The sequence below is a fragment of the Trypanosoma grayi genome, assembly GCF_000691245.1.
Source record: "Trypanosoma grayi strain ANR4 Tgr_4_V1, whole genome shotgun sequence".
Lineage (NCBI taxonomy): Eukaryota > Euglenozoa > Kinetoplastea > Trypanosomatida > Trypanosomatidae > Trypanosoma > Trypanosoma grayi.
This window is the reverse complement of record NW_008825623.1, coordinates 32100-54433: the sequence shown is the minus strand read 5'-3', so window position 1 is coordinate 54433 and position 22334 is coordinate 32100. Positions and strand designations below refer to the sequence as shown.

Sequence of the window (22334 nt, the reverse complement as noted above, 5' to 3'; positions counted from 1 at the left end):
TTTTTTTTAATGGCTGCTGTTGCTCAAACCTCATTTCGCCTGTTAGAGGTAGAGCGTAGTTTGGCACCCGGACTCGGCAGGCTTCAGACGTTCGATGCTAGCAGCCTTGCGTTGGCCCACGGGCACGAGGGCCACGGACTTTCTTTCTGTCTATTCCGAATTTCACCGTCTCTTCTATGCTCCTTTCACTCATCGTGGCAACATAAGACAAAGGAAGTGCTGGTGTCATCTCGCCGCACAAATGTACATGCACACAGACAGACAGACAGACAGGTGCTGCCTGCTGCAAGAATATACAAAAAACAACAGCACACGGTGACAACCGTTCAGGTTTTTAGGCTCGTTGCCTGCGTGGCCCCTCGTGCTGCTGGTCGTGGACGGCCGCCCTTCTACTAATATGACGGTGATGGCGAGAGCGGCGGCGCTGCAGGGACGCCCACGGCGAGGCGAAGCTACCCACTAACCCCCTCCTCTCCCGGTAAAACCTGGGGCGAAGGAAGAGGAAGCGTAAGTGAACGATGAGGAGACGCCGGCACGAGAGCTGGAACATCGATTGCTGTAACAGTCCTGGCGAAGAGGCTCTTCCTCAAGGATGGTGTTCCCAGCAGAAACAACGAGAGTATCGGTAAAAACAACATTAACGGCAGTAGGAGCTCAAGTAAAAACAACAAAAAGTTTGGGACTGCCAATAAGTACGAGGCCCTTATGCGAAAGGTACCATACACCCTCGTCCTTCGTCCTCAACTAGTGGCTTTGTTTTACATTTAAAAAGTGAGAGGGTATGGGATGAACGAAGAGCGAAAAAAAAAGTTAAAATTAGTGGAAAGCAATGCTTCCAGAATATATTGTGGTCACAGCCACGCTGGTTTCACCTCGCCATTGCCCTGTTGACTTCTCGGTGCGCCCCTCTCTGTTTCCCCGCACATGCGCACCTGGTAGGTCGATTGGCGTTGCTCAATAAAGTGCCTGATTTCCCGCACCGTCTTTCCTAGAGAATATTTTTTTTTTTCCTTCGGCATCATCTTTTTTTTTGTTGAATTGCCTCACACACACTCAACATGAGCAAGGAACACTTGTAGGGGGCGCGGAAAGTAAAGGAGGAGGGAAGTGACACAGGAATCATTTGAGATTTGCTTCACCGTTTCACTGTTGCCTCAGCTCTGTTTACTGGGAGAAGCGATGCGTATTTTCGCCTCAACAAGGATGTCGTTGTGCCTAGAATTTGTGCTACTGTCGCAACTTTTCATATTCTGCATGGTATCATCACTTACAGCGGCGGAAGGACTACCGGACTGCCGCACCATGGAGCCATTTCTTTCCCATGAATCCCACACTGCAACTTCACCAGCAACCGCTATCGATGACCTGAGTTTGGCATGCCTCCTTCGCCCTGGTACGGCGGCGGCTTTGCTTTTAGGATCACCAGAGGGACGTTTGCTTAGCCCACTACGCGGACGCTGGCACAGCGATGGTACCGCAAATCAATATGTGGGCAGCACACTCGATGATGAGGCCAAACTCTCCATGCTGTCTCGGGTGACACAATTCTGGCACCGCCTCTGCGTGTATCCGTGGGGCGATCCGGCTGCTGTGGAGCGCTTCTTCTTTCAGCGCCAACTTCGCCTTAGCTTTGAGGTGAATGTAGAATCTGACACCAAGGCGAGCGGTGGTCAAATCTTCAGCATGGCAGTGATGGAATACGTTCGTGCTACAAGCTTTCAGCCGACTGCAGTGCGTGTTAAACAAACGGGTGAGGCGGACACCAGAGATGTTCAACTCGCCTGTAATTTTACACGGGTTCTCGAGATGCGCCGTGCCACTGGCGAAGCCTCCTCATCACTGGCTCGTTCACTAAAGAGCCTTGACGTAGTCTCTATGATCTCGCTCCTCTTCGGCGGAAGCGGCGGCAACGGCAGAGGAAATGCCGCCTCGTCATCGTCACAACGCATGGAAATGGAGTCCGTGTACGTTTTTGAGGAACTCGGGCCGCATAGGCGAAATAGTCTGTGGGTGCCGTCATGGGTGGCGGCGTGGTTTGGTAGTCGGCCCATGGAAACTACCGAGACGCTTCTTCGTGGAGAGGACGGCCACCACCAGTTTGTTTTGGAGGCCCATCTACCAGTGGCAAAACCAGTGTGTCTTCGCTTGGCTGCGGTGGTTGAGAGAGGGCTTATTGTGCATATAGAAGAATCCCTCGTGTTCGATGCGTTTTGGCTGAAACATGTCCTGTTGTTGTGCCTTGTGCGATTGCTCCAGCCGTCGGTGGAGGATATTCCAGCTCTCCAGATATTTCTAGCAGGTATGGGCAGCGTGGTTGTGTTGTGCGGGTTCGTTGCATTGTTTGTGCTACGAAAACTACAGAACATGACACTGGGAAAACTTGGCCTTGTGACGGTAATTGCAATGGGTGGTCTCCCTGCTCTCGTGGAAAGTATTTTGAGCGCTGCCTCCGCTCTCATTTACACGTACTTTCGCAATGATGACGGATCGGACTTGCTATTTCACCTTACATGGGTGCTGATTCTAATTGGCCTCATCTGCGGACTCTTCGCAAAGTTTCTGTGGGCCAGTTACCTTGCCTCACTCACACGGTGGACGCTGAGGTGTGTGCAGTTGGGCATACTCTCGTGTGCTGCCTTGCAGAATCGCGAAGCAACGCTTGTTTTTGTCACAACCGCAGTTGTGCTGAGTCCATCTCGCATCTTTCGCTTCATTCTATGGTGTTCGCGTTCCTCTGGTTTAGAGAATCGAGAGAACGACCCGCAGGAGAAACTTCCCAGCGCGGCCCGACGTGCTGTGGCGTATGCGCCCCCGCTGTGTGTTGAGGGTCTCATCGGCGGGTCACGTGCGCTCAGTGCAGAGAAGAAGCTGCAGTTGTATGACACACTGGGAAACGAATACACGCAGCGGGCTCTCCATCATCTGGCGGAGCAATTGCGGAAGGAGCCGGAGCGCTACGCAGCGCGCTTAAGCGATCCTAAAGGTGCCTCAAGTTGGGCGAGAAAGTACAACTAAGCAATGTGCTCTTTTGTGTGTGTGTGTGTGTGTGTGTGTGTGTGTGTGTGTGTTTATCACCACCGCTACCACCGTCGCCGCGAGTTGCGGCTTCGCATCCATTCCGGCTTCTTTTCGTGGCAAAGACAACGGCGCAAGGACAAAAAGAAAAACATGGTAGAAAGTTTGCCGGCGCTTGAATTAGATCCCTCTCCTCTCTCTACCCGTAGACATATGCATAATTGCACATTTTTACATATATGCACTCACAGGGTCGCCCAGAGGTGCACTGCATATGTGCGTGCGCGTAAGTTTGTGTGTGCCACACTCTATTAACAGTGTAAGTTGGTTCTTGGATGGCTGTTTCGGATGTAGGCCACGTAGCCTGAATGTTCCAATGAAGTGGCATGTGTGAGTTTCTATTTTCTTGCTTTGCCACTCTCTCAACGAAGGTGCAATAGGTCCTTTGAGAGTTCTAGGATCCATTGTGGAAGGAAAGATAAGAGAAACCAAAATAAAAAGAAAAAGAAAATATACAGTTACAGGATAAGAGAGTGTTGTAAGCAGACGTACACACGCAGACACATACATACAATCACAAATACGGTCTGACGGGATAGTATGGGGCACGGTGATCTGCATGCTGGATTTGACACATACTTTCCCGGGTGTGACAAGTACTACCAACAAGAAGCCCACAGCTTCAAGCCATATGCGACTGGGGGACTCCTCAAGTCCTGGCAACCGCGCGATCCAAGGCTCGAGGACATTGAGCGCCAGCGCCGTGCCGCTCCAACGAGCATAGAGGAGGCCTGTGCGTACGGTAGCCTTGCGCATCTCATCACATTCTGGGCACAAGGCCAAAATGTAAAAAATCGTATGGCCGTGTACGAGGGTATCGACGCGACACCACTCATGTGGGCAGCGTTCAGGGGTCACCTTCACGTGGCACGCTTCCTTATTGACCAAGGCGTCGATGTGAATGCAACGAACAGCGCAGGGCACAGCGCGTTGTCGTGGGCACTGATGGAGGTGCAGTACGAGATGGTGCGTTTCCTCCTTGATCACGGTGCAGACCCTCTGAAAAAGGACCAAAGGGGGTACAATGCCTACTTCCTGGCTGTGCAGAGCAACAGTCTGCCATTGCTGCTTATGGTTTGCGAGTGCTGCCCTCTCGACGTGCAGGATCGCGACGACGAGGGTCACTCCCTGCTGCAGTGGGCGGCCTACGTGAATTCCCCCGCCATATGCCAGTACCTCGTGGAAAAGTGTCACATGGGGATGGATTTTTGCGACAAGGATGGGCGCACACCCCTCGTGTGGGCCGCTCGTGAGGGTTACGCCGAAGTTGTTGAGTACCTTGTCACGCACGGTGCCCGCACAGAAGTGGCCGATGTTGATGGTTACACCGCGCTTCAATATGCGCGATATCGCAACCATCGAGAATGCGTGTACGTGCTGACGCAACACCCTGCTGCACGGCGGAACGACGTCACGGCATCGGTGGAAGGTGAATCCTCGAGGCATCGTTTATTGCCTTCTGGGTACACTGGTGTGCAGCAACTTCGGCGACGTGGCACGCTTGCAATGATGTTTCATCAACCTTTCTTCTTATTCATGTCAATTGCAGGCGCTGTCTACGTTGCACTGGCGTACCTAATCATAATGTTACTTCCTCCAATAATTAGCCACGTGGTAATCGGCCTCTTTTACTTCCGCAACGTGCTGTGGATGATTATTGCTGGCTCTCCGGTGCAAGGCGGTCAACAAGAGCCTACAGCCTTACAGAAGTCTGGCATCGCGAGCAATTTCGCTGATTCAGTGCGTGGCATATGGGTTTTCAGAAATCGAGATGCAGCCTGTTTGTTTGCACTCACAGCCTTCATCATTGTGCAACTGCATGCGTGGGCGAAGTTAGGTCTCTCACCTCTGCTGTTGTTTTATCCAAATGAGACGGTAGCGTTGAAGGGACGCGGCACTGAAGGGGTTTACCAATCTGGAGAATACTGGTGGAGTATTTTCTTTCACACCAAGGCTGAATTCGAGCAATTTATACTGTTGTTTCTGGTTTGCCTCATTGCGGTGAGTGCGATATTCTGCAAACTACTCTCGATGCGCTCTGTCCACGAGCCAGTCAAATCGTCACTGGATACTTCGCCTCTGTGGACAATCTTGAAACAGCGTGCGTACCGCTGGTTACACCCCCGCATTCTCTGCGTGAGGCTACATACGGCGATACCCCTTCGGGCCTTTTACTGCTATGAACGCGATGTGATCATGCGGCGCTTTGACAGCTACAGTGTTGCGCTTGATTGCCCTGTAGCGGAGAGCAACCATGTTTGGTTCTTTCTATTTGCCAACGGCTTTGCCTGTTTCCAATGGCTTATTTTCTTCTGGGCTTGGGAACAGACGAGTGAATTACTTCAGTGTCCTGCATCACCGTATTTTGGCCGGAGGCTATTTTGGTCGCTGTGGAACCTGCTCATCCACGGACTGCCGTGCCGTGATACGGCACAGAGCGTTGGCACGGAATGGGGCCCCTATCTCTCGTGGCTTCAATATATTATTCCTACTTCCGCGAACTACCTCGGGGTTTGGCTGCTGCAGTTCAGTCTGGTGGCATCCGTCATGGCGACATTTGTGGCGGCACGTCAGTGGACGGTAGCACTGACCGGCGCGACGCGGATGGAGTTGGCGAACCCCACCGCCACCTCCAGCGACGGCGGCCTCGTTACCATATTCCCACAGTCGCTGTCGGCTGCGGAGCCGTGGCAGCCGCCGTTGGGCATCACAGAGGGCATCACACCGGCAATGGAAGGGGGCGAGGCCGCACGAGCACCAGCAAGGCGTGGACCTCGTTGTATCTACGCAAGCAGTGGGTTTTCCGTTGTGAACGCCGCTGCATTCCTCCTCGGCTACGCGGGACGCCGCTGGAGGGGTGCCATGGCGATTTCCCCATCGAATACGCCGATGTTCAGCGTATCTCTACTGAGCGAGGGAGGTGATGTGTGATAGAGCATATGGGTTCCACACATATGAACGACACACAGACAGAGTTGCGTGAGAGGAAGGAGCAGAGAGGGACAAGAGAGGCATGGAAGGCAAAAGGTTTTGTGGGCGCCAGCAGTGTGCTACTACATAATAACACGAATCTCGTCTTTCATTATTCTGTTTCTCATTGAGAGTGTAACAAAGGAGAGCGAGCACATTTCTTGCCGTCTTGAGTCTTCGTCACACAACTATTCTACGCTCTCTCTCCCTCTCGCTCTCTTTGTCACACACACACACACACTCTCTCTCTCTCTCTTTCTCTTTGTTTTTTTTTTCTTCAGGTAACGAGCGAATGTGGGGTTTTTGTACACATTTCCACTTCTCTCTCCTGCTCCAACTGGGCCGATGCGGTTGGTGTACGACGTCGTGGGATCACTGCTCATCTTCTCTTTTCATTTAGGCGAGCGTCTTGTCGGTGTGGTCATCTCTTCCCCCCGCATCTCCTCACTGGTATGCTCACCCCTCCTTCCTCTTGTCCATTTTGTGCCGTCGTCGCAGCAGAGTAAAGCACACATAGTAGGCGCATAGAATTCTTTCCCTTGCGTAGGGTTGCTTAATCCCTTTAAGGAAAATATGCCGGGCTCACGCTGGGAAGCTGAAGCGAACAAGAACTCATGGAGAGGTGGTGAAGGGAGTGGGAGCGTTATCGACAGCAGTGATTTCGGAAAGGGCCACAATCCCCAGAATACCGCCGCATCCTTCACGTCCTCAATTCACTCCATTGCCGAGTCGCGCCCGCCTGCGTCGCCGGGCGGCAGTAGTAGCAGCAACAAGAAGAGTTACGAGGTGGGAGAGTATGAGGAGGGTGATGCGACCAGCAGCATGGGCGACATCGACCCCTCCTCTGGCCATATGCCGCTCTTCTTAGATAGCACTGGTGTGGACTACTTTGTTCAAGCTGCATCATTCTCAGAGCCACTGCAGGGGCAGTCATCTACATCTGGTTTTCTAGGTTCAGGCTTTGGTGATGATCACCAGCGAAGCACTGCGCATGAATTTGGTTTGGGTTTGCCCGCCGAAGAGAAGTCGCCTCCAACAGTGGCGCCGGTGGTGTTGAAGAATAACTTCTCGCGGCATACTAATGTCGATACCAACGATGGAGTAGCAGAAGCAACAACTGTGGCCGCGGATTCCTCTTCAGTGGGGAGAGGATTGCCGGATCTCTCACGAATTCGTATCACTGCATTCACTGAAGAAACGTCCGCCCGTTTGTTGGGTGCCGACACACAACCGTTGCGCCGTTTTCGCTGTCCTTGCTGCCGGCACTCTGTCTTGCTCTCGCTCACCGAAGAATGCGCCGAGGAAACGTATAATGCTGGTGAAGAGGAAGACGATGACGAAGAAAAAGAAACAGTGCCTCTTGAGCCTGAGCCCATTTCCGATGCAGGAGGTGTCGGCAGTGGTACCACCACGGTGATGCGATTCAACGGTGATTCGGTCATGCATCGCATCTTGCAGCTGCGCAGCACGCCCTCTACGCGTCGGCAGCTGCAGCTACAGCATCGACGACCTTCAGCAGTAGTGCTTCACCAGCATCTTAACACCGGGTCTCAGGGAAGGGAGATAACAACGACTGCTGTTCCACAGTCTGAGCGGCTCTACCATTACTACCACCACCCTCACCAAGAGCAACATAGAGGGGAGCATAGACAGGGGGGAAGTTCTAATGAGAACGGGGACTCCTCGCTCTTTCCGTTGCTACCGACTTTCAGTCCGACCTCATTTGTGCGTGCATATGTTGGTGAAGGCAACTACCCATGGGAGGCGACACTGCACAATCGGCCGGCGCTTATTGTGGCTTTCTGCGTGGCGGTGATGAGCTTTCTGGTTGTGCAGTTCTTGCAGCACCACGTCCTGGATACACGTGACCATCTCGGCCTCTTCGTAGTGGGCACATATCTCATACTGTCGAGCTACTACTTGGCGTACTACTTCCTCGAGCGGTACGCGGCCTCATTCCGCCGTATCTCACAGGACAAAAAGTTTTACACGATTGCCAACCTCATCAAAGCGGGTATTCTTGTGTCTCTTGTACCCTTCGCCACGCTGCACCTCAGCCGTATCATTCTCTTTGACGTGTGGGACACCAACACCCTGCGAAACCTCGGCTGTATCTACACCGTCCCCGACTTTGTCTCGATGATCGTGGTGAAGAGGATGAGCTGGTCAACATGGATGCATCACCTCTGTGTGTTGCTCTTCAATTTCTTTAGCACAACAAATGATTATGCGCAGGAGAATATATGTCGCTGTGTTGTCGTCTATGCGGCCTTTTCAACCTTTGCGTATTGTGTCAACGTGTTGCTTGCATCTCGGTTCCTTGGAGTTCCACCCAACACTGCACGCGTACTGTCCTGCATTGCAGTAGTCGTGTACATATTTTGTTGCGCGACGAACTGGACATGGCAGGTGTACTACCTACGTAAACTGCTTCGTGACGGACACGACCATTGGACTGTGTATGCCTACATGTTTCTAATATGCCTCGTTATGTATGACGATATCACGCTAAACAAGTGGTTACTTCACAATGCGAAAAGTACAGCGTTTGCTGCTGCGCAACACCAGCAGCATCAGCGCTGGCAGCAGGAACAACGACATCATCAGCAGCAGCAGCAGCAACAACAGTAACAGTAACAAGTTACAGGAGCTAAAACTTTCGGATTGCTGTGACTTGGTCATTATAAGGTAATGACACATCGACAGTGATGTTTTTTTTTTTGATTGACTTGGTTTTCCTTGCGAGTCTCACTCTTCACGAAAAAAATTGCTTTCGGCTTCTGCGCGGGGGGAGAGATGGAGAGAGAAGTATGGAGAGAAGACGCTTCCTTTGACCTCTTTTCAATGCTTCACCCTTTTTGTATTCTTCTTATACACATAGGAAAAAAGAGGGGGAGGGTGAAAGGATAGATACGTTTTGGTAGTGAGACGCACATATACATATACGTATATATATATATATATATACACTCAATTGGGTCCATGGCGACTTCCACTCCTCTCGTGGGAGGGCTCTTGTCGACTTGCGTCACCGCCACCGCCGCTGACAGCAAAGCGGATTATTCACCTCTTGTCCCCTCAGAACAGAACGGCGCGGCGGCGCTGAAGCCTCGAAGCCACGACGGCAGAAGTTGCAGTACTGAGGATCCCGGTGAGACTAACTCATGTCTCATACAGGAAGAAGACATTGCATTTCTTTTTACCTCCATGACGTGGAATGTTGACCTAATGGAGGTGCTGCTTCTTAAGGCTCCGAACCCCCTTCACTCCGACCACCAACAACCGCAACAACAGGAGCCACAAGTTGTTGTAAAGAAAGAGTCTGAAGAGTCGCTCACTGCAGCCGCGTTCCCGTCGCTTGAAGAGGCCCTTTTGACGACCACGACGGTGAACGGCAGCAAGGGTCGCCCCGCTGGCGTCAGCCACGGCCGTCGAAGCAAGCGACGTAAAATCGGCCGTGGGCGTGCCACACAACTGCGAATTGTGCCTACATTCTATTCTGAGCGAGTGGGGATGGAGCCAGAGGATGAAGAGAGGTGTGATGAGGAGGAAGTGGAGCCCGCCGTCGCAGCAGTGCCGCCCTGCCTCCGCCCAGTGCAAGATGTTGAGGAGCCGTGCGGCATGTACCTGACAGAGGAAGAGGAGCTAGACACCAACTACGTGCCGCACCGCTGCCTTGAGAAGGGTGACACGAATTCTGCCGCACCACCAATGGCAGTGCCGCCAACCGAAAACGGATATCCACCAGAGCGGTCGTCACAGGGTAACATGCGTGATTTCTTGCGGGTGTTCTATCAGAGTTTTCTTCTCGTTGTTTCAGCGCAGGTTCGGTACCAGCAGAATGTATTTGACCGGCCAACGCGCTCGCTCTCCCCGCTGGAGTACCGTGCGCTGTGCTTCTTGCGCTGCCATCTCGCGTCGTTCAAAGACATTTTGCGCCGCCACGTTATGTGCGGTGAAAAGGAGGCAGAACGGCGTGGGGCGCAGCCTCTCCTCGTTGGCCTCTTCCGATGCAACAACAACAACAACAACACCAACAACGACGTCCGAGGGGAAAAGAAAAACAAGTGTTCTGCGGTTGAGGAGTGGTTGCCACCGCACGCGCAGTTGTACCTTGCAGGGAAGGAACCGGCTTATCAGCCGCTGTTGTTAGAAGCCCTCGATGTCACGCGTGTGGTTCAGTGCTACCCAGAGCCGCGAAAAAACGATTCCGACAGTACGTGTGGCGCAGGCAAGGCAATGGAGGTGGCGCTTAATGCGTTGTACTGCTGGCGACGACTACTATTGGAGCGGCCGAATGGTTGCAGTGACGGAAACACCAGCGGCGCATCGAAGGGAGATTTACTTTTCATCCGAAGTGATGAGTGGGCGGTGGCCCAAGGGCTCTTCACCCGCTGCCTGTCGCCGCTGGTGTGGTCGCCGTACACTGCGTTTGGACCGTATGTGGTGTACAGCGCCACTCTGCCGCAGTCCGGTCGGCATATTGTGAAGCTCGTGCTACCCGCCGAGGACAGGGAGTCATATGACCTCTCTGCTCATTTCCAAGAGGGTGTATTTCGTTTTCTGCACGGCACGCCCCTCTTCCCCGTCAACGCGGGAATTTGTGGATTGAAATATGATCAGCAGCAGGATGAAGCGAAGGCGATGCCACGTCGTTCCTGTCTACTTCACTGCTCCGCTGGGATGCACCGCTCGAGCGGTGTGGCTATCGCGTACCTACTGTGGCTGGTTGCCCTGTCGCACGGTAAGCTACCTCGAATGGCAATGGTACAAGAAGATTTATCAGTGCAAGAAAAGGAGGGTCAGCAGCAGCAGCAGCAGCGGACCACCCCTTCGTATCTTTCTGCCGTTCTCCGTCAACAACAGCAGTACAAACACGCCGCTGATGACGCCGCTGCAGCAGCAGCAGGCGAGGGGGAAGAAGAAGGGGGTGGCTCCGCCTGCTCTGTGAACGAGGCGAAGGATGGGGCAGACGAGACAGACTCTGTGGTGCAGCGCTGTGCCGAGCACGTGCGCCAACAGCGCACCGTAGCTGTGCCAATCGCTGCGGTCCTGCAACATCTACGGCGCTACGCCTCCCACCTTCGTCTCGAGTGAATGAGCAACATTGAATTTTGGGAGGGGCAAAGTGAAAATGGAAAGTGACCGACGAAATCACGGTGTGCTTCCGCTCAAGTCTCCATCGCATGAGGGGGGGACAAAAACAAAAAAACGAAACAACCAAAACGAAGGTGGCCACCTCACTCTGAATACGAAAGCAGAATTCCTGGGGGAGGGTGCTAGACAAGCGAGGAACGGGAAGATTGACTTTGTGGTGTCTGGGAGGGTACTTGAACTTTTTTTTTTCTATTTGGCTTGGACCATGTGCAGCTTTTAGGTGTCGCGGAGCGTGAGTGAAGAAAGAGGGGCGTCGCGGGTGAACGGTAGGGAACCCTATCCACACAGATATTTTTGATGCGCTTTCACAATTCTTCTGAACCTCTCTACTTCACGTGTGTTGGTGTTCTTGTCTCTCGCATGTGTCGAGACGTCAGCACTCTGCTCGAGTTTCCTTCTCTTCCCCCCCACGCACTCTTGCACACACACATACACTCACTCACTCTCACTCTCTTTGTCGTCCTGCCGGTAGTGTTTCTTGACGGCGGCATCAGGTAAGGAAATGGGGCGTGACAGCCGTGGGGATCGTTACGCACGACGGAACGACGCTGGCGATCGGCATGGTGTTGCGGAAAGCAACAACAACAACAGCAGCAGCGGTACAGCGCCATCAACGCGCTATGGGCGTTATGCAGGGACACGGCGCTCACGCTCGCGCTCCCCGCGAGGAGGCCGCCGCAGGAGCAGGGGCGGGGACGATCGAAGCAGCGACCGTCACCGCCGTAGACGACGCTCTGAAAGTGAAGATCGGCAGCGCCGACGCATAGCGACGAGCGGGACGTCGGTAAGCAAAGAAGGAGGTAAACGGGGGCGTCACAGATCTCATTCTCGCTCACGCTCGCAGTCATCGTCCTCCTCTAATTCGCGGAAAGGTGGTGGTGGGGGTCGTAAGCGCTTCGAGACTGTGAATGTGCATGAGCTGCTTCAACCGGAACTGGCCCAGGCGTCCATGGGGATGGTCTCCCCGATGTCGTCTGAGATGATACTTGCCCTCATTCAGCAACAGCAACAACAACAACAACAACAGCTGCTGCAGCAACAGCAGCAAGCAGACGTCTCTGGAGACGTTGACCCCACGCAACTCAGCGCCCCTGCACCTGAAGCGGCCTCTCCTCAAGGCGGTGTTGATGACTGCTGTGAGCAGCTGCAACAGGAAGGAGAACAGCAGGAGCAGCGGGAGGAGGAACTGACCGAAGAGGGTGCTGCACCTCAGCCAGCGGCACCGGCGAAGGTGCTTCCCTCCGTTGCAGATTTCGTTCCTGTTATTCCCAAGAGTCTACTGAATCTTCTCAGTGCCCCAGCAAGTAGCAACACTGGAGGTGGCGGTGCGGCTAGCACTACTGCTGCTGGTGAAGAGGCGCAGCAGGTGAAGCATCAAGGTGTGCTGACCACGACGACCGGTGCACTAGCGGTGTTGCAAGCACCGAAACTCTCACCAGAGGCAGAGCGACGCGCACGTGAGGCACGTCGCGCCCACATCTCCTGTTTTCCGCAGCGCACGACACGGCAGGAGTTACTGGAGTACTTTACAAACATCATTCCGATGGTGCGGCAAGTGAAGGTACGGCGCGAGATGGACGAGCTCGCCGAACAGATGCGGTTAGAGAGCGGCGACCTTGCGGAGGTGGAGCGGCGGGAGATCCCGCCGAACGCTATTGTAGACGTGGACCGTGTGATCGACCTTGCCGTGAACAGCGCCAAGTCGAAGCCGTTCGCATTTCTCGAAGTGAACCTTGCCGACCTCGTGACGGAGCTGGTGGAAGAATCACAGCGTGACCCCGACCGCTTCATCTTCACTGCGTTGGACGGGCAGTCGTACCCCATCACTATTCGCCGCCCCCGCGACTACCAGGCGCTGCTGGGCGTTGACAAGCGTAAAGTTGTGATGCTCGGCTTCCCAGCGTCGCTCTCGGCGGAGAAACTGCGTGCTGTCTTTGAGCAGTTTGGCCCGCTTCTCGCCTTTGATGTCAAGGCCGGCATGGCGTACGGCGAGTTCGAAAAAGAGGTGGATGCGATCGAATGTGTGCGGGACCTTCACGGTGAAACGCTCGGCAACAATGTGGTGGTGATGATGCCTCTGTACGACTGGCTGAAGGTGGTGTGCACGCACGCCGATATTGACGTTGCGCTTGACCCCGACGACCCCGTCTCGGGTGCGTCGCTACTGGCGAAGGACGCACAGACGGAGGGTGCGCTTGTGCCGGTGCTCGCCGACGACGTTGCGAAGGAGGAGGTGCCAGTCGATCACATGAAGGAGTTGGTTGAGCTCACGGTTTCGCTGCCAGATGTCGTGCTGCATTTTTCCAAGACGTTCAATCACCTTACCGCACTCTACGGCAGTACTGTACCCATCTTCCCCACGCGTCTGCTGGTGTTACTCAACCTCTTTGACGAAGAAGAACTCGTGCTCGATGAGACCTATAACCGGCTTGTGGATGAGATTGCCGGCGAGGTGGAAAAACACGGACGGGTCAAATTGCTCATTGTCCCGCGGCGCACGCCACCGCCATTGCCGCCCAAACCACCAAAGACTTTTCTCGCCTCCCGAATAAAGACAACAAAGAGGCAGGGTGGTGGTGGTGGTGGTGGTGGTGGCGTCCGAGGTCGTCCCTACCAGCAAAGCAGGAGGGGCGAAGATGCGGCAGGTAATGTGGATGCGCTGCCGCCACACGCGTCTTCTTCGTCCGGCACTGGTGCGCCATGGACGGCGTCATCTGCGGCTGATAATGCCGCCGCGCACGAAGAAGGGTGTGATCGCCGTGGCGATAACGACAGCAACGACGGTGACGACAACAACGAGGTGGATGAGGAGGCGCAGTACGAAAAAGCCAAGATGGAGTACCTCCAGGCCCGCGAAGCATACACGGAGAAGCTGATGCACCCTATCCACGGCGGTTTTGGTCGCGTTTTTGTGGAGTACGAGTCTGTCGATGAGGCCGCCGCGGCACAACGCACAATTGCGGGAAGATTGTTTGGTGGCCGTACTGTCGTGACATCTTTTATGTTTGAGGACGTACTGTACCCGCCTACCGCCGAGGAGGCAGAGATGGAGGCGAATGAGAAGGTGAAACAGTATCTTGAGGCTATAGGCGCCGGCACTGGAAATGACAATGAGGAAGAGGGCCACCAACAAAAGGTGGGCAGTGACGGTGATGCGGCACAAAGTTCAGAAAAAGACGATGGTGTGGAGGCGTTGGATTGAAGTATGTGATTCTGCGTGTTTGTGGGTGTCGCTGAAGGCATTAATAACAAGAAGAAACGGAAGACAGAGGAGGCATGCGCAGGGAACAGAGGGTGTGTGGCGAGAAGGCCACTCCATCTATCAAGTCGATGACCCAGGGGGCGTACTCGTACGAAGAGATGAGGTTAACCGAGGTAGAAAGAGGAAGCTTCGAAGAAGAAGAAGAAGAATGCATTTGTGCATCGTCTGAGAGGAGACTGAGAGGGAGAGAGAATTCTGCGTTTCTCTCACTCTACTGCTACAGCTACATGCAAAGAAGGCGCGGGTACATTGTGTCTTGCTTCCGGCATGCCGTTGCCTTCTACACTTCTCTGTTGTTTACTTAATTCTATGAAATGGATTTAATGTGTTTCTTTTTCTGTTTTTAATTTTCTTGGACTCGTTGAGTGTAACAGCTCATTGTGTGCTTCCCTCTCCTCCTCCTCCTCACCTACTGCAGGGAATAACTGCATTTCCAAAAGAGGAGTGTGATGCTGTCTGCCCCTGGACGACTCTGGTGTGCCCGGCGGAGTGTGGTGCTGCATCTACTGAGACGGAGCTCGTGCGTCTTGATTGCTTCTGGAAGTGACGTTAGTGCCACTGGTGGTGGCGGAAATGCCAGTAGCACCATTGACAGCGGCGGTGCTGCGGATGGTGATGCGTCACCGTCGTTCCGTTTAATCGGTGGAGGTGGTGCACGAAAGGGAAAATCGAAACGGCGTGAGTTGGACGGCAGAAGGACCACAGAGAAACGTGCGGTGAGGAAACCAAAATATGACGCTGAAGATAGTGCACTCTCCACCACGCCAACTGCTGGTGTCACCGAAGGAATAGGAGTGGCGTTATCGTCGCTTGTCTCTTCCTCGTCATCAATGGATACAGCAGATGATTACATGCTTCAGTTGCACCGGCGGCTTTCTGCGAAGGCACTGGAGCAACATCACTCACAAGCAGGCGAGACAATTGCGTCCGGCGCAGCTAATGTGGCACGTGAAAAGATCGAGCGCCGCCGCAAGAAGTGGGCCTTATCGGAGACGGAGTTTGACACCGGTGTCACGGAGCGTCTGTTTCCGGAAATACGACGCCTCTCTGCACTCCATGAATTGCACTACGGCGACGCCACAATGCGTGAAGTGGATGCGGCAACGTACTTCGCTTCCACTCACAAGGACCGCACCTCCGCTGTGGCCGCGACGAGCGGGGAGGTGGCTGAGACGACAATCACGAATGCGGATTTTCTCGCATTTGACGAATGCGAAGTCGCACAGAAGTCGTCAACACGGGAAAGAGCAACAACACCAACACCAACCATTGGTGCTGTAGGAGCAGTGTCACTAAAAACTCCAGGTCTATCAGGAGATGGGAGTAAACTTGTCAAAGAGGAGTCTGAGCAGCTGCCAGGGTGCCCTTCTGCTGGTAACGAAAAGGAGGTGGCTCACGGCGTACATACGCCGTGGTTTGTTCCGGCTGGTGGTGTGGTGCGCCTCGAGCCACTCCCTCCGTCGGATGTGCTATGCCTCATGCGGACTGTGCTGCGGCTCCGCCAGCAGACGCCACGGCATCTGCCGCTGGCTGTTCGCCAACGGATGAAAATGACAGAGGCTTTAACCGATGCAACAATCCACGACAAGAATATCCTTGCTAAATGTCTCTCTTTTGAGGATGTGCTAGTGTATCTTGACACAGCACCTGCACCTATACTTGGTTTCACAGAGAATCTGCCCTCTGGTAAAAGTCCTGCTTTTGTATTTGTTCTCTACACCGAGAACGTATCGTTGCAGAACGCTATTGGGCACATGGCGGCGCTATTCGGTGTGCCTCAGCGTGCTTTTCATACTTGTACTGCTGTGTCAAAGATGTCGTGTGGGTCTGTTCTCTGCGCAGTTGGTCCTAACAACTTACATCGAGAACACTTGCTGCTGCTGAACACCATGCGCCACCCCGGCTTTGTGCTGCGCGTGGGATCAATCCGTGCTGTGGACGATGAGGAGCGCTGCGCAGACCTCTTTGGTGAGTTGTCACGGTGGCAGCCACTCCACGAGGTGGAGCTGCTGCTGCGCCGCGTGAGCTGCCGCAGTTCGCAAGAGCTAGAGCACCGCCTCCGCGCCGTGCAGGAGGTGGGTGCAGTGTTTTTCTGCGCCAATCGCGAGGCGTCACTTGCGCGCGCCGCGACCGACGTGCTGCACGGCTTCTATAAATCCGCTCTGCTGAATGCCCTCCATCGCCGCAACGCCCCGCTGGCAATGCGACAATTTCTAGCACGGCCGCACCCCATTGCGGCAGCACGTGCGCGGCGCGTTTCGACGGACGCGACGGTGCGGCAAGTGCTGAAGGGTTACATCCTCGTCGGCGGTGACTGGGCGCAGGCGGTGGGGCGTACACCATATGTGTGGCGTCGGCGCTGGCTCAACGCGTTGCGCTGCACTGTGTGGAACACGATGGCGTCTCGGCGGCTGCGCAGTGGAGGACGCCACGTGCTGCCAGGTGATGTCGTGCTTCGTCCCGAGTACCGCGCCGACGCGCAGCGCCGCATGCTCACTACCGTAAAGGCTCAACACGTGATGTTGGTGCGCGATGCGGCGGAGGCGGCGGAATGCAGCGTGGAAGACATCTTCATCCCGTTCCTGCGCGGTGTGTACCCGCAGGAGCTTTTTGCCCCGGACGCGACGAATCACCCTATCATGACGCGGGCCAATATGCTGGCGCTGCTACGGGAGCTGCATGCTCCGCAGTTGTTGCTTGGCATGAGCGATGTGTGCCGCCAGTTGCTCGATATTCGTGGCGACACATCCCCGCTTCTGTTCCGTCGCTTTATTCTGCGTCCAGTGGAGATGCGTTTCACCATACTGGAGGACAAGGCGCCGATCAAGTCCGTGCACTTCGACGCAGGTCGTATCCTCAGCAATGACCGGCTTCACATGCAGCAACCGACGCTACTAGGTACAAGTGACCATAACAAAACCGCCGCCGCCGCAGCAGCAGCAGCAGCAGGGGAAGGGTCAGCAACAGAGTCATCACCACATGCACTCCCATCGCCCTCTTCACTTCTTAGCCAGGAGGTGGTGTTACAGCGGACGACGATTGGTGATCGTCTTTCTTCTGGGGTGCTTGCCGATGAGTTCTTCGCTCTGCCTGGGCGAGAGGAATACATTGCTTTGGGCCATGTGGAACGACATTTGCATGGCAATCTTGTCCGTGCTGCACCGCGCTCCCCTGATGAGGCGCTGAAGACAATTGACCGCCTATTCACCGTTCATGTGCATGCGGTTGTGCGCAATGGCGCAGCCGCGCTGGGGCATTTGCTGCGGGAATATTTCATCCTTGGAGGAGTGGAGCGGGAGGACGACAGCGCACTGCAGCACAAGATTCACCGCATGCGTCGGGAACTCGACAGTGAGACACCGCGGCTGACGGCGCCCACCTTCTGTCAAGCATGCTACTGCCGCGACCACGACTCGCTGGATGCCTGCGCGGAGTATCAGCTGAAGCGCAGCAGGCAGCTCCACCACAGACAGCGGGAAGAGGCACTGCAACAACTGGCCGCAGCAGACACACCGGTGCTTCCGCTTCCAGCAGCTGGGGAAAATAGCACCACTGGAGGCGTCGTAGCGATGAATGACTTGGGGGGACTTGACGATACGTCGTTGGAACTGGTATTACGGTTGCGCCGTCGCTCGGAGAAGCAGAGGTGGGGCGTTCACCTCACTTCCACCCTTCGCCTCTCCGCCATCGACGATGTGAGTTTGGTGGCCGAGGGACATATACGGTGCGGTGGAAGTGCGGTCCGCAATCCTGTCGCACTAAAGAGCTTCTTGTTGGAGCTTCTCCAGCAGGAAAAAGGTTGCGTTGCGGTCGCCGACAATGAAGAAAAAGAAATTGATGGCGATGCGACTTCTCAGCGGGTAGCCCTTCGTCAATTTATTACCACAGCGATGGGTGGTGACGAGAATTTTTTGCGTAGCGTTGACAGGGGAGAAATCACGTCAATGTGCAGTGGCGGTGACGGTCTGCTGCTCCCTCGTCTCTGCGACGTCTTCGTTGACGCACCGTCACAACCCGCAATTCCTGCATCTGTGGCGGAGTTGTCGGATTCGCGTGCACTGCTGCGTCGGTGCTTGTGGGTGTTGACAGGTGTCAATGACACGGCAGTGGCGGGGCGTCGTCAGGTGGCAGCAGTCTTTGTTCGACTTGGTAAGGAGCGGGAGGTGCGTCTTCGTTTTACGGCTATTGTGCGCGGCTGTGGTGTCGATGTCCACAATGCGCGTGATGGCGGCATTGATGCTGGAAGCCAACCTGACGTTGCGGCAAGGTTTCCAGTTTCTCTTGAACTTTCGTTAACTCGCCGGAGTGGTGCTAAGGGTGGGTGGGGTATAAAGCTCGACAGCGACTCTCTTGCACTGCTGAACCTTTCCGAGTTGTTGCTGGCGCAAGGGCCGTCTGGCCTGATTGCTTCTGTTGATCCGCCGTTCCCGCTGGTAGCGGGTGATGCAAGATCCCTTGATGGCAGGTACGTTGTGAGACGTGTTGATGGACACGTGGTGAAGTGTCAGCACGACGTGGTAGAGTGCCTTCAGGGGCGAGTGGCACCAATGAAAAAGGGAACGGACGTATTGTGTCTGCAGCTTGTACTCTCCCAAGGCCAAAACGAGCAACACTGCAGCACAACGACGTTGAATGAAACCACAATGCCGGCTGTGAAGTCGTCTCCTACCGCAGAGGCCGATGTTGAGGGAACAGGCGCCACACGCGACGTGGCAGCTACAGAAAAGACGCCGGTGGATGCGAGCAGTGCATTGGAGCTACCGCCTTGCAGTCCGCAGTGCACGCAGCTGACGGCCGCGCAGCAAAAGCGAAGCCTTCTGACCATCGTTGTAAGCCGTAACGCTGCGGCACCGCCGGGCCGGTGGGGAATTCGCGTGCGGCGCGGGAGCGTGCGACTGCTGCGCCTCCAGCACAATCACCTCTACTCATTTCAGGTATACGCTGCGAAGCAGCAGCAAGCTGTGCGGGTCGCGGATACACTGCGGTTCAACAGCGTGCGCCGCCGAGTTCGTGGTGGTAATGACGACGACGATAAAAACACGGAACGAGAAGCGGTGACACCCTCTATCCCAACAGAAGTGGCCTTCTTCTCTCATTTTGTCTACGTGATTGTTGGGGTTAACCACCGCCGCATCGGTGGCTGTGAGGAACTTCGTGTATCTCTCGCAGACGCCGCGCGCTCAACGGATGAGGCAGTGGTGCTGCAAGTGCAACAATATCGCCTTGCCCAAATAGCTGTTACCATCGAACGCCATGAAGTAGATGGAGGTGCAGCACTTGAGCCTGTTGGGTTGCGTATTTCACGTGACATGGTGATTGAGTCCATTGCGGCCGGCGGCCCAATGGCTCGTGCCATCTTAGCTGCCACCCACGATGGCTGTTCGCTGCGCCGTCTCATCGAAGGCGCACCACCAGTTTCCGATGCTCTAAGCGAAGATGTGAAGAAGGGGGTGGCAACAACAACAGTAACGGAGATGACGAACAGTAGCGCTAACTCCCTTCACCCTCCAAAGTGGCAGTTTGATCTCGATGAGGACACACAGAAACAGATGGCTAATCCACCTGCGGCAACGGCGGAAGATTTGACCAAAAATAACATGAACAGCAGCAGCAGCAGTAGTAGTAGTAGTACAGGCACTGCATCGAATTGTGGGCCGTGCGCCCACTGGAACATGGTTGACGGCGTCGCTCTTACGGCGGCGCAGGGTGAACTCGAAGAGGCACAATTTGTATGGCGTGTGACGTACGCCGTACACGCCGGACCGTTGCGGACCCCACAGGACGCGGTGCGCGCCCTCGGCGGCGATGTAAGGGAGGAAACGCTTTTCCTGCAGCAGTGTGTAATGGATGACTGACGCAGGTGAGGAGGGATGTGGGAAGGCGCAGCAACAATGCTGTGCATCAGTAGCAGCCTGGGATGGGTTCCAGGCTTCAGCGTCCATCCCGCTTACTGTTGTTCGCGCAAGAAAATCCTCAGGGGGATGGTTGGAGCTTGAAGGCCACCGTGGCCGCTCTTCACACACACACGAATACACGTACTCAAGTTTACACCGAGGAAAAGGAAGAGGAATGCGTTAACCATTCCTGTGGTTCAATGCGATTTTTCTCCTTTCCTCGATATAATGCAAGAAAAAAAAACATATAATTGACTGACGAAAATCGAGGGAATCATTGACGTTTCAATGGGAGCCTTTTTTTTCTGGTGCTTCGTGATTAATGTCTCACGTTGCATTCTTATTGTTGTTTCTTACCCGCCATCGCCCACGATGGCACGCGTGGTTTTGCGTCTTGTCTAGATTGGTGTCAAGTGCTAGGAGAAGGAGCCTTTCTTCACAACTTGAATCATACGAAGAGGAAAGGGAGGTCCGGTCAAAGAGAAGAGGCAACACAAAAAGGAAAAAAAAATATGCAGCAACAGGGGGCACAGCACATGATGCCTGAGCGGCAGAGGTTACTGCAGGAAGTAATCAACAAGACGACAGTCCGTAATGCCGCACTAGAGCGCCTCCGCGGTTTGGCACATGAGCTGAAGACACAGCAAGAAGAGCAGGACCGAGTGCAGGATCAGATCAGCGCGCTTATGAGTATCGGCCACTTTGTTGGCGAGATTCTCCGCCAGGTGGATGAGGAAAAATTTATTGTGCAGAGCATCTCTGGTGCGCGTCACCTCGTGGGCTACAAGAAGAGCATCAAGTCAGAAAAGCTCAAGTTGGGTGTCCGTGTGGCGCTGGAGATCACTACACTGACGATTGTCAAGGTGCTCCCGCGCGAGGTGGATCCGCAGGTTTACCGCATGCAATTCATGGGTGATGAGAAGGGTGTCTCCTTCCAGGAGATTGGTGGGCTGCAGGAGCAGATGCGGCAGATGCGAGAGGTGGTGGAGCTGCCCTTGACAAACCCGGAGCTCTTCAATCGTGTGGGCATTACACCACCTAAAGGCGTGCTGCTGTTCGGCCCGCCTGGAACAGGCAAGACACTCCTTGCCAAGGCGATTGCATCGAACGTGGATGCTGCCTTTCTGAAGGTAGTAGCCTCCTCTATTGTGGACAAGTACATTGGTGAGTCAGCGCGCGTGGTGCGAGAGATGTTCGCTTACGCCCGGGAGCACGAGCCGTGCATCATTTTTATTGACGAAGTGGATGCGATTGGCGGGAAGCGTATTGAAGGCACCTCCTCTGATCGCGAGATTCAGCGCACACTGATGGAGCTGCTGCACCAAATGGACGGATTCGAGAAGTTGGGCAAGGTGAAGGTGATCATGGCGACGAACCGGCCCGACACACTCGACTCCGCCCTCATGCGACCGGGGCGTCTGGACCGCAAGATTGAAATTGGGCTTCCGAACGAGGCGGGTCGACTCGATGTGCTGAAGATTCACTCATCAAAACTCACGAAGCAGGGAGACATTGACTACGACTCCCTCGTGAAGTTATCGGAGGGCTTTAACGGCGCCGACCTTCGCAATGTGTGTACCGAGGCAGGTATGTTCGCCCTTCGTGCGGGTAGGGATTATGTGATCAATGAAGACTTCAACAAGGCGACGCGAAAAGTCGGTGATGCGAAGAAACTGGAAGGCGCCCCGCACCAATACGCTGAGCAGTAAGGCAGAGGAGGAGGGACTGTGTGGGCGGGCGGGATGGAAAGGAAGAAGAAGAGGGCGGACTGAAAGGCAGTCAATGGCCTTGCTGGAGAGAAGTAGGCCTGCACCAAAGGAGAGGAGGAGACGAACGAAAAAAAAATAGAGAAAACACAAGAAAAAAGACACAAGCAAGGAATGTGGGTGTATGTACGTTTGACTCATGCACTTTGTCGCGGTAGTTGCCGTCCTTTTTTGTTTTGGTATATGACGTTTTTCTCTTTTTTTTTTTTT

General features: G+C 54.6%; 8 protein-coding genes across 8 annotated transcripts; all 8 read left to right on the top strand.

Annotated features, from left to right (window-relative positions):
• Positions 1–9: 9 nt before the first annotated feature.
• On the top strand, positions 10–396 carry DQ04_00041230 (hypothetical protein; the record flags this gene model as incomplete). The annotated part of the gene is made up of 1 exon (XM_009307952.1): positions 10–396. One exon carries the CDS (start codon positions 10–12, stop codon positions 394–396), a length of 387 nt encoding a protein of 128 aa, XP_009306227.1.
• An 807-nt stretch (positions 397–1203) lies between these two features.
• Positions 1204–3015, top strand: DQ04_00041220 (hypothetical protein; the record flags this gene model as incomplete). Its single annotated transcript, XM_009307951.1, has 1 exon — positions 1204–3015. The coding sequence occupies one exon, from the start codon at positions 1204–1206 to the stop codon at positions 3013–3015; it is 1812 nt and encodes a 603-aa protein (XP_009306226.1).
• Positions 3016–3615: 600 nt separating this feature from the next.
• Positions 3616–6006, top strand: DQ04_00041210 (putative 6-phosphofructo-2-kinase/fructose-2,6-biphosphatase; the record flags this gene model as incomplete). Its single annotated transcript, XM_009307950.1, has 1 exon — positions 3616–6006. The coding sequence occupies one exon, from the start codon at positions 3616–3618 to the stop codon at positions 6004–6006; it is 2391 nt and encodes a 796-aa protein (XP_009306225.1).
• A 612-nt stretch (positions 6007–6618) lies between these two features.
• On the top strand, positions 6619–8676 carry DQ04_00041200 (hypothetical protein; the record flags this gene model as incomplete). Its single annotated transcript, XM_009307949.1, has 1 exon — positions 6619–8676. One exon carries the CDS (start codon positions 6619–6621, stop codon positions 8674–8676), a length of 2058 nt encoding a protein of 685 aa, XP_009306224.1.
• A 351-nt stretch (positions 8677–9027) lies between these two features.
• DQ04_00041190 (hypothetical protein) lies at positions 9028–11142 on the top strand (the record flags this gene model as incomplete). Its single annotated transcript, XM_009307948.1, has 1 exon — positions 9028–11142. The coding sequence occupies one exon, from the start codon at positions 9028–9030 to the stop codon at positions 11140–11142; it is 2115 nt and encodes a 704-aa protein (XP_009306223.1).
• Positions 11143–11704: 562 nt separating this feature from the next.
• DQ04_00041180 (U2AF65-like splicing factor) lies at positions 11705–14404 on the top strand (the record flags this gene model as incomplete). The annotated part of the gene is made up of 1 exon (XM_009307947.1): positions 11705–14404. The coding sequence occupies one exon, from the start codon at positions 11705–11707 to the stop codon at positions 14402–14404; it is 2700 nt and encodes an 899-aa protein (XP_009306222.1).
• Positions 14405–14913: 509 nt separating this feature from the next.
• Positions 14914–20319, top strand: DQ04_00041170 (hypothetical protein; the record flags this gene model as incomplete). Its single annotated transcript, XM_009307946.1, has 1 exon — positions 14914–20319. The coding sequence occupies one exon, from the start codon at positions 14914–14916 to the stop codon at positions 20317–20319; it is 5406 nt and encodes a 1801-aa protein (XP_009306221.1).
• A 578-nt stretch (positions 20320–20897) lies between these two features.
• Positions 20898–22067, top strand: DQ04_00041160 (26S protease regulatory subunit; the record flags this gene model as incomplete). Its single annotated transcript, XM_009307945.1, has 1 exon — positions 20898–22067. The coding sequence occupies one exon, from the start codon at positions 20898–20900 to the stop codon at positions 22065–22067; it is 1170 nt and encodes a 389-aa protein (XP_009306220.1).
• Between the last annotated feature and the right edge of the window lie 267 nt (positions 22068–22334).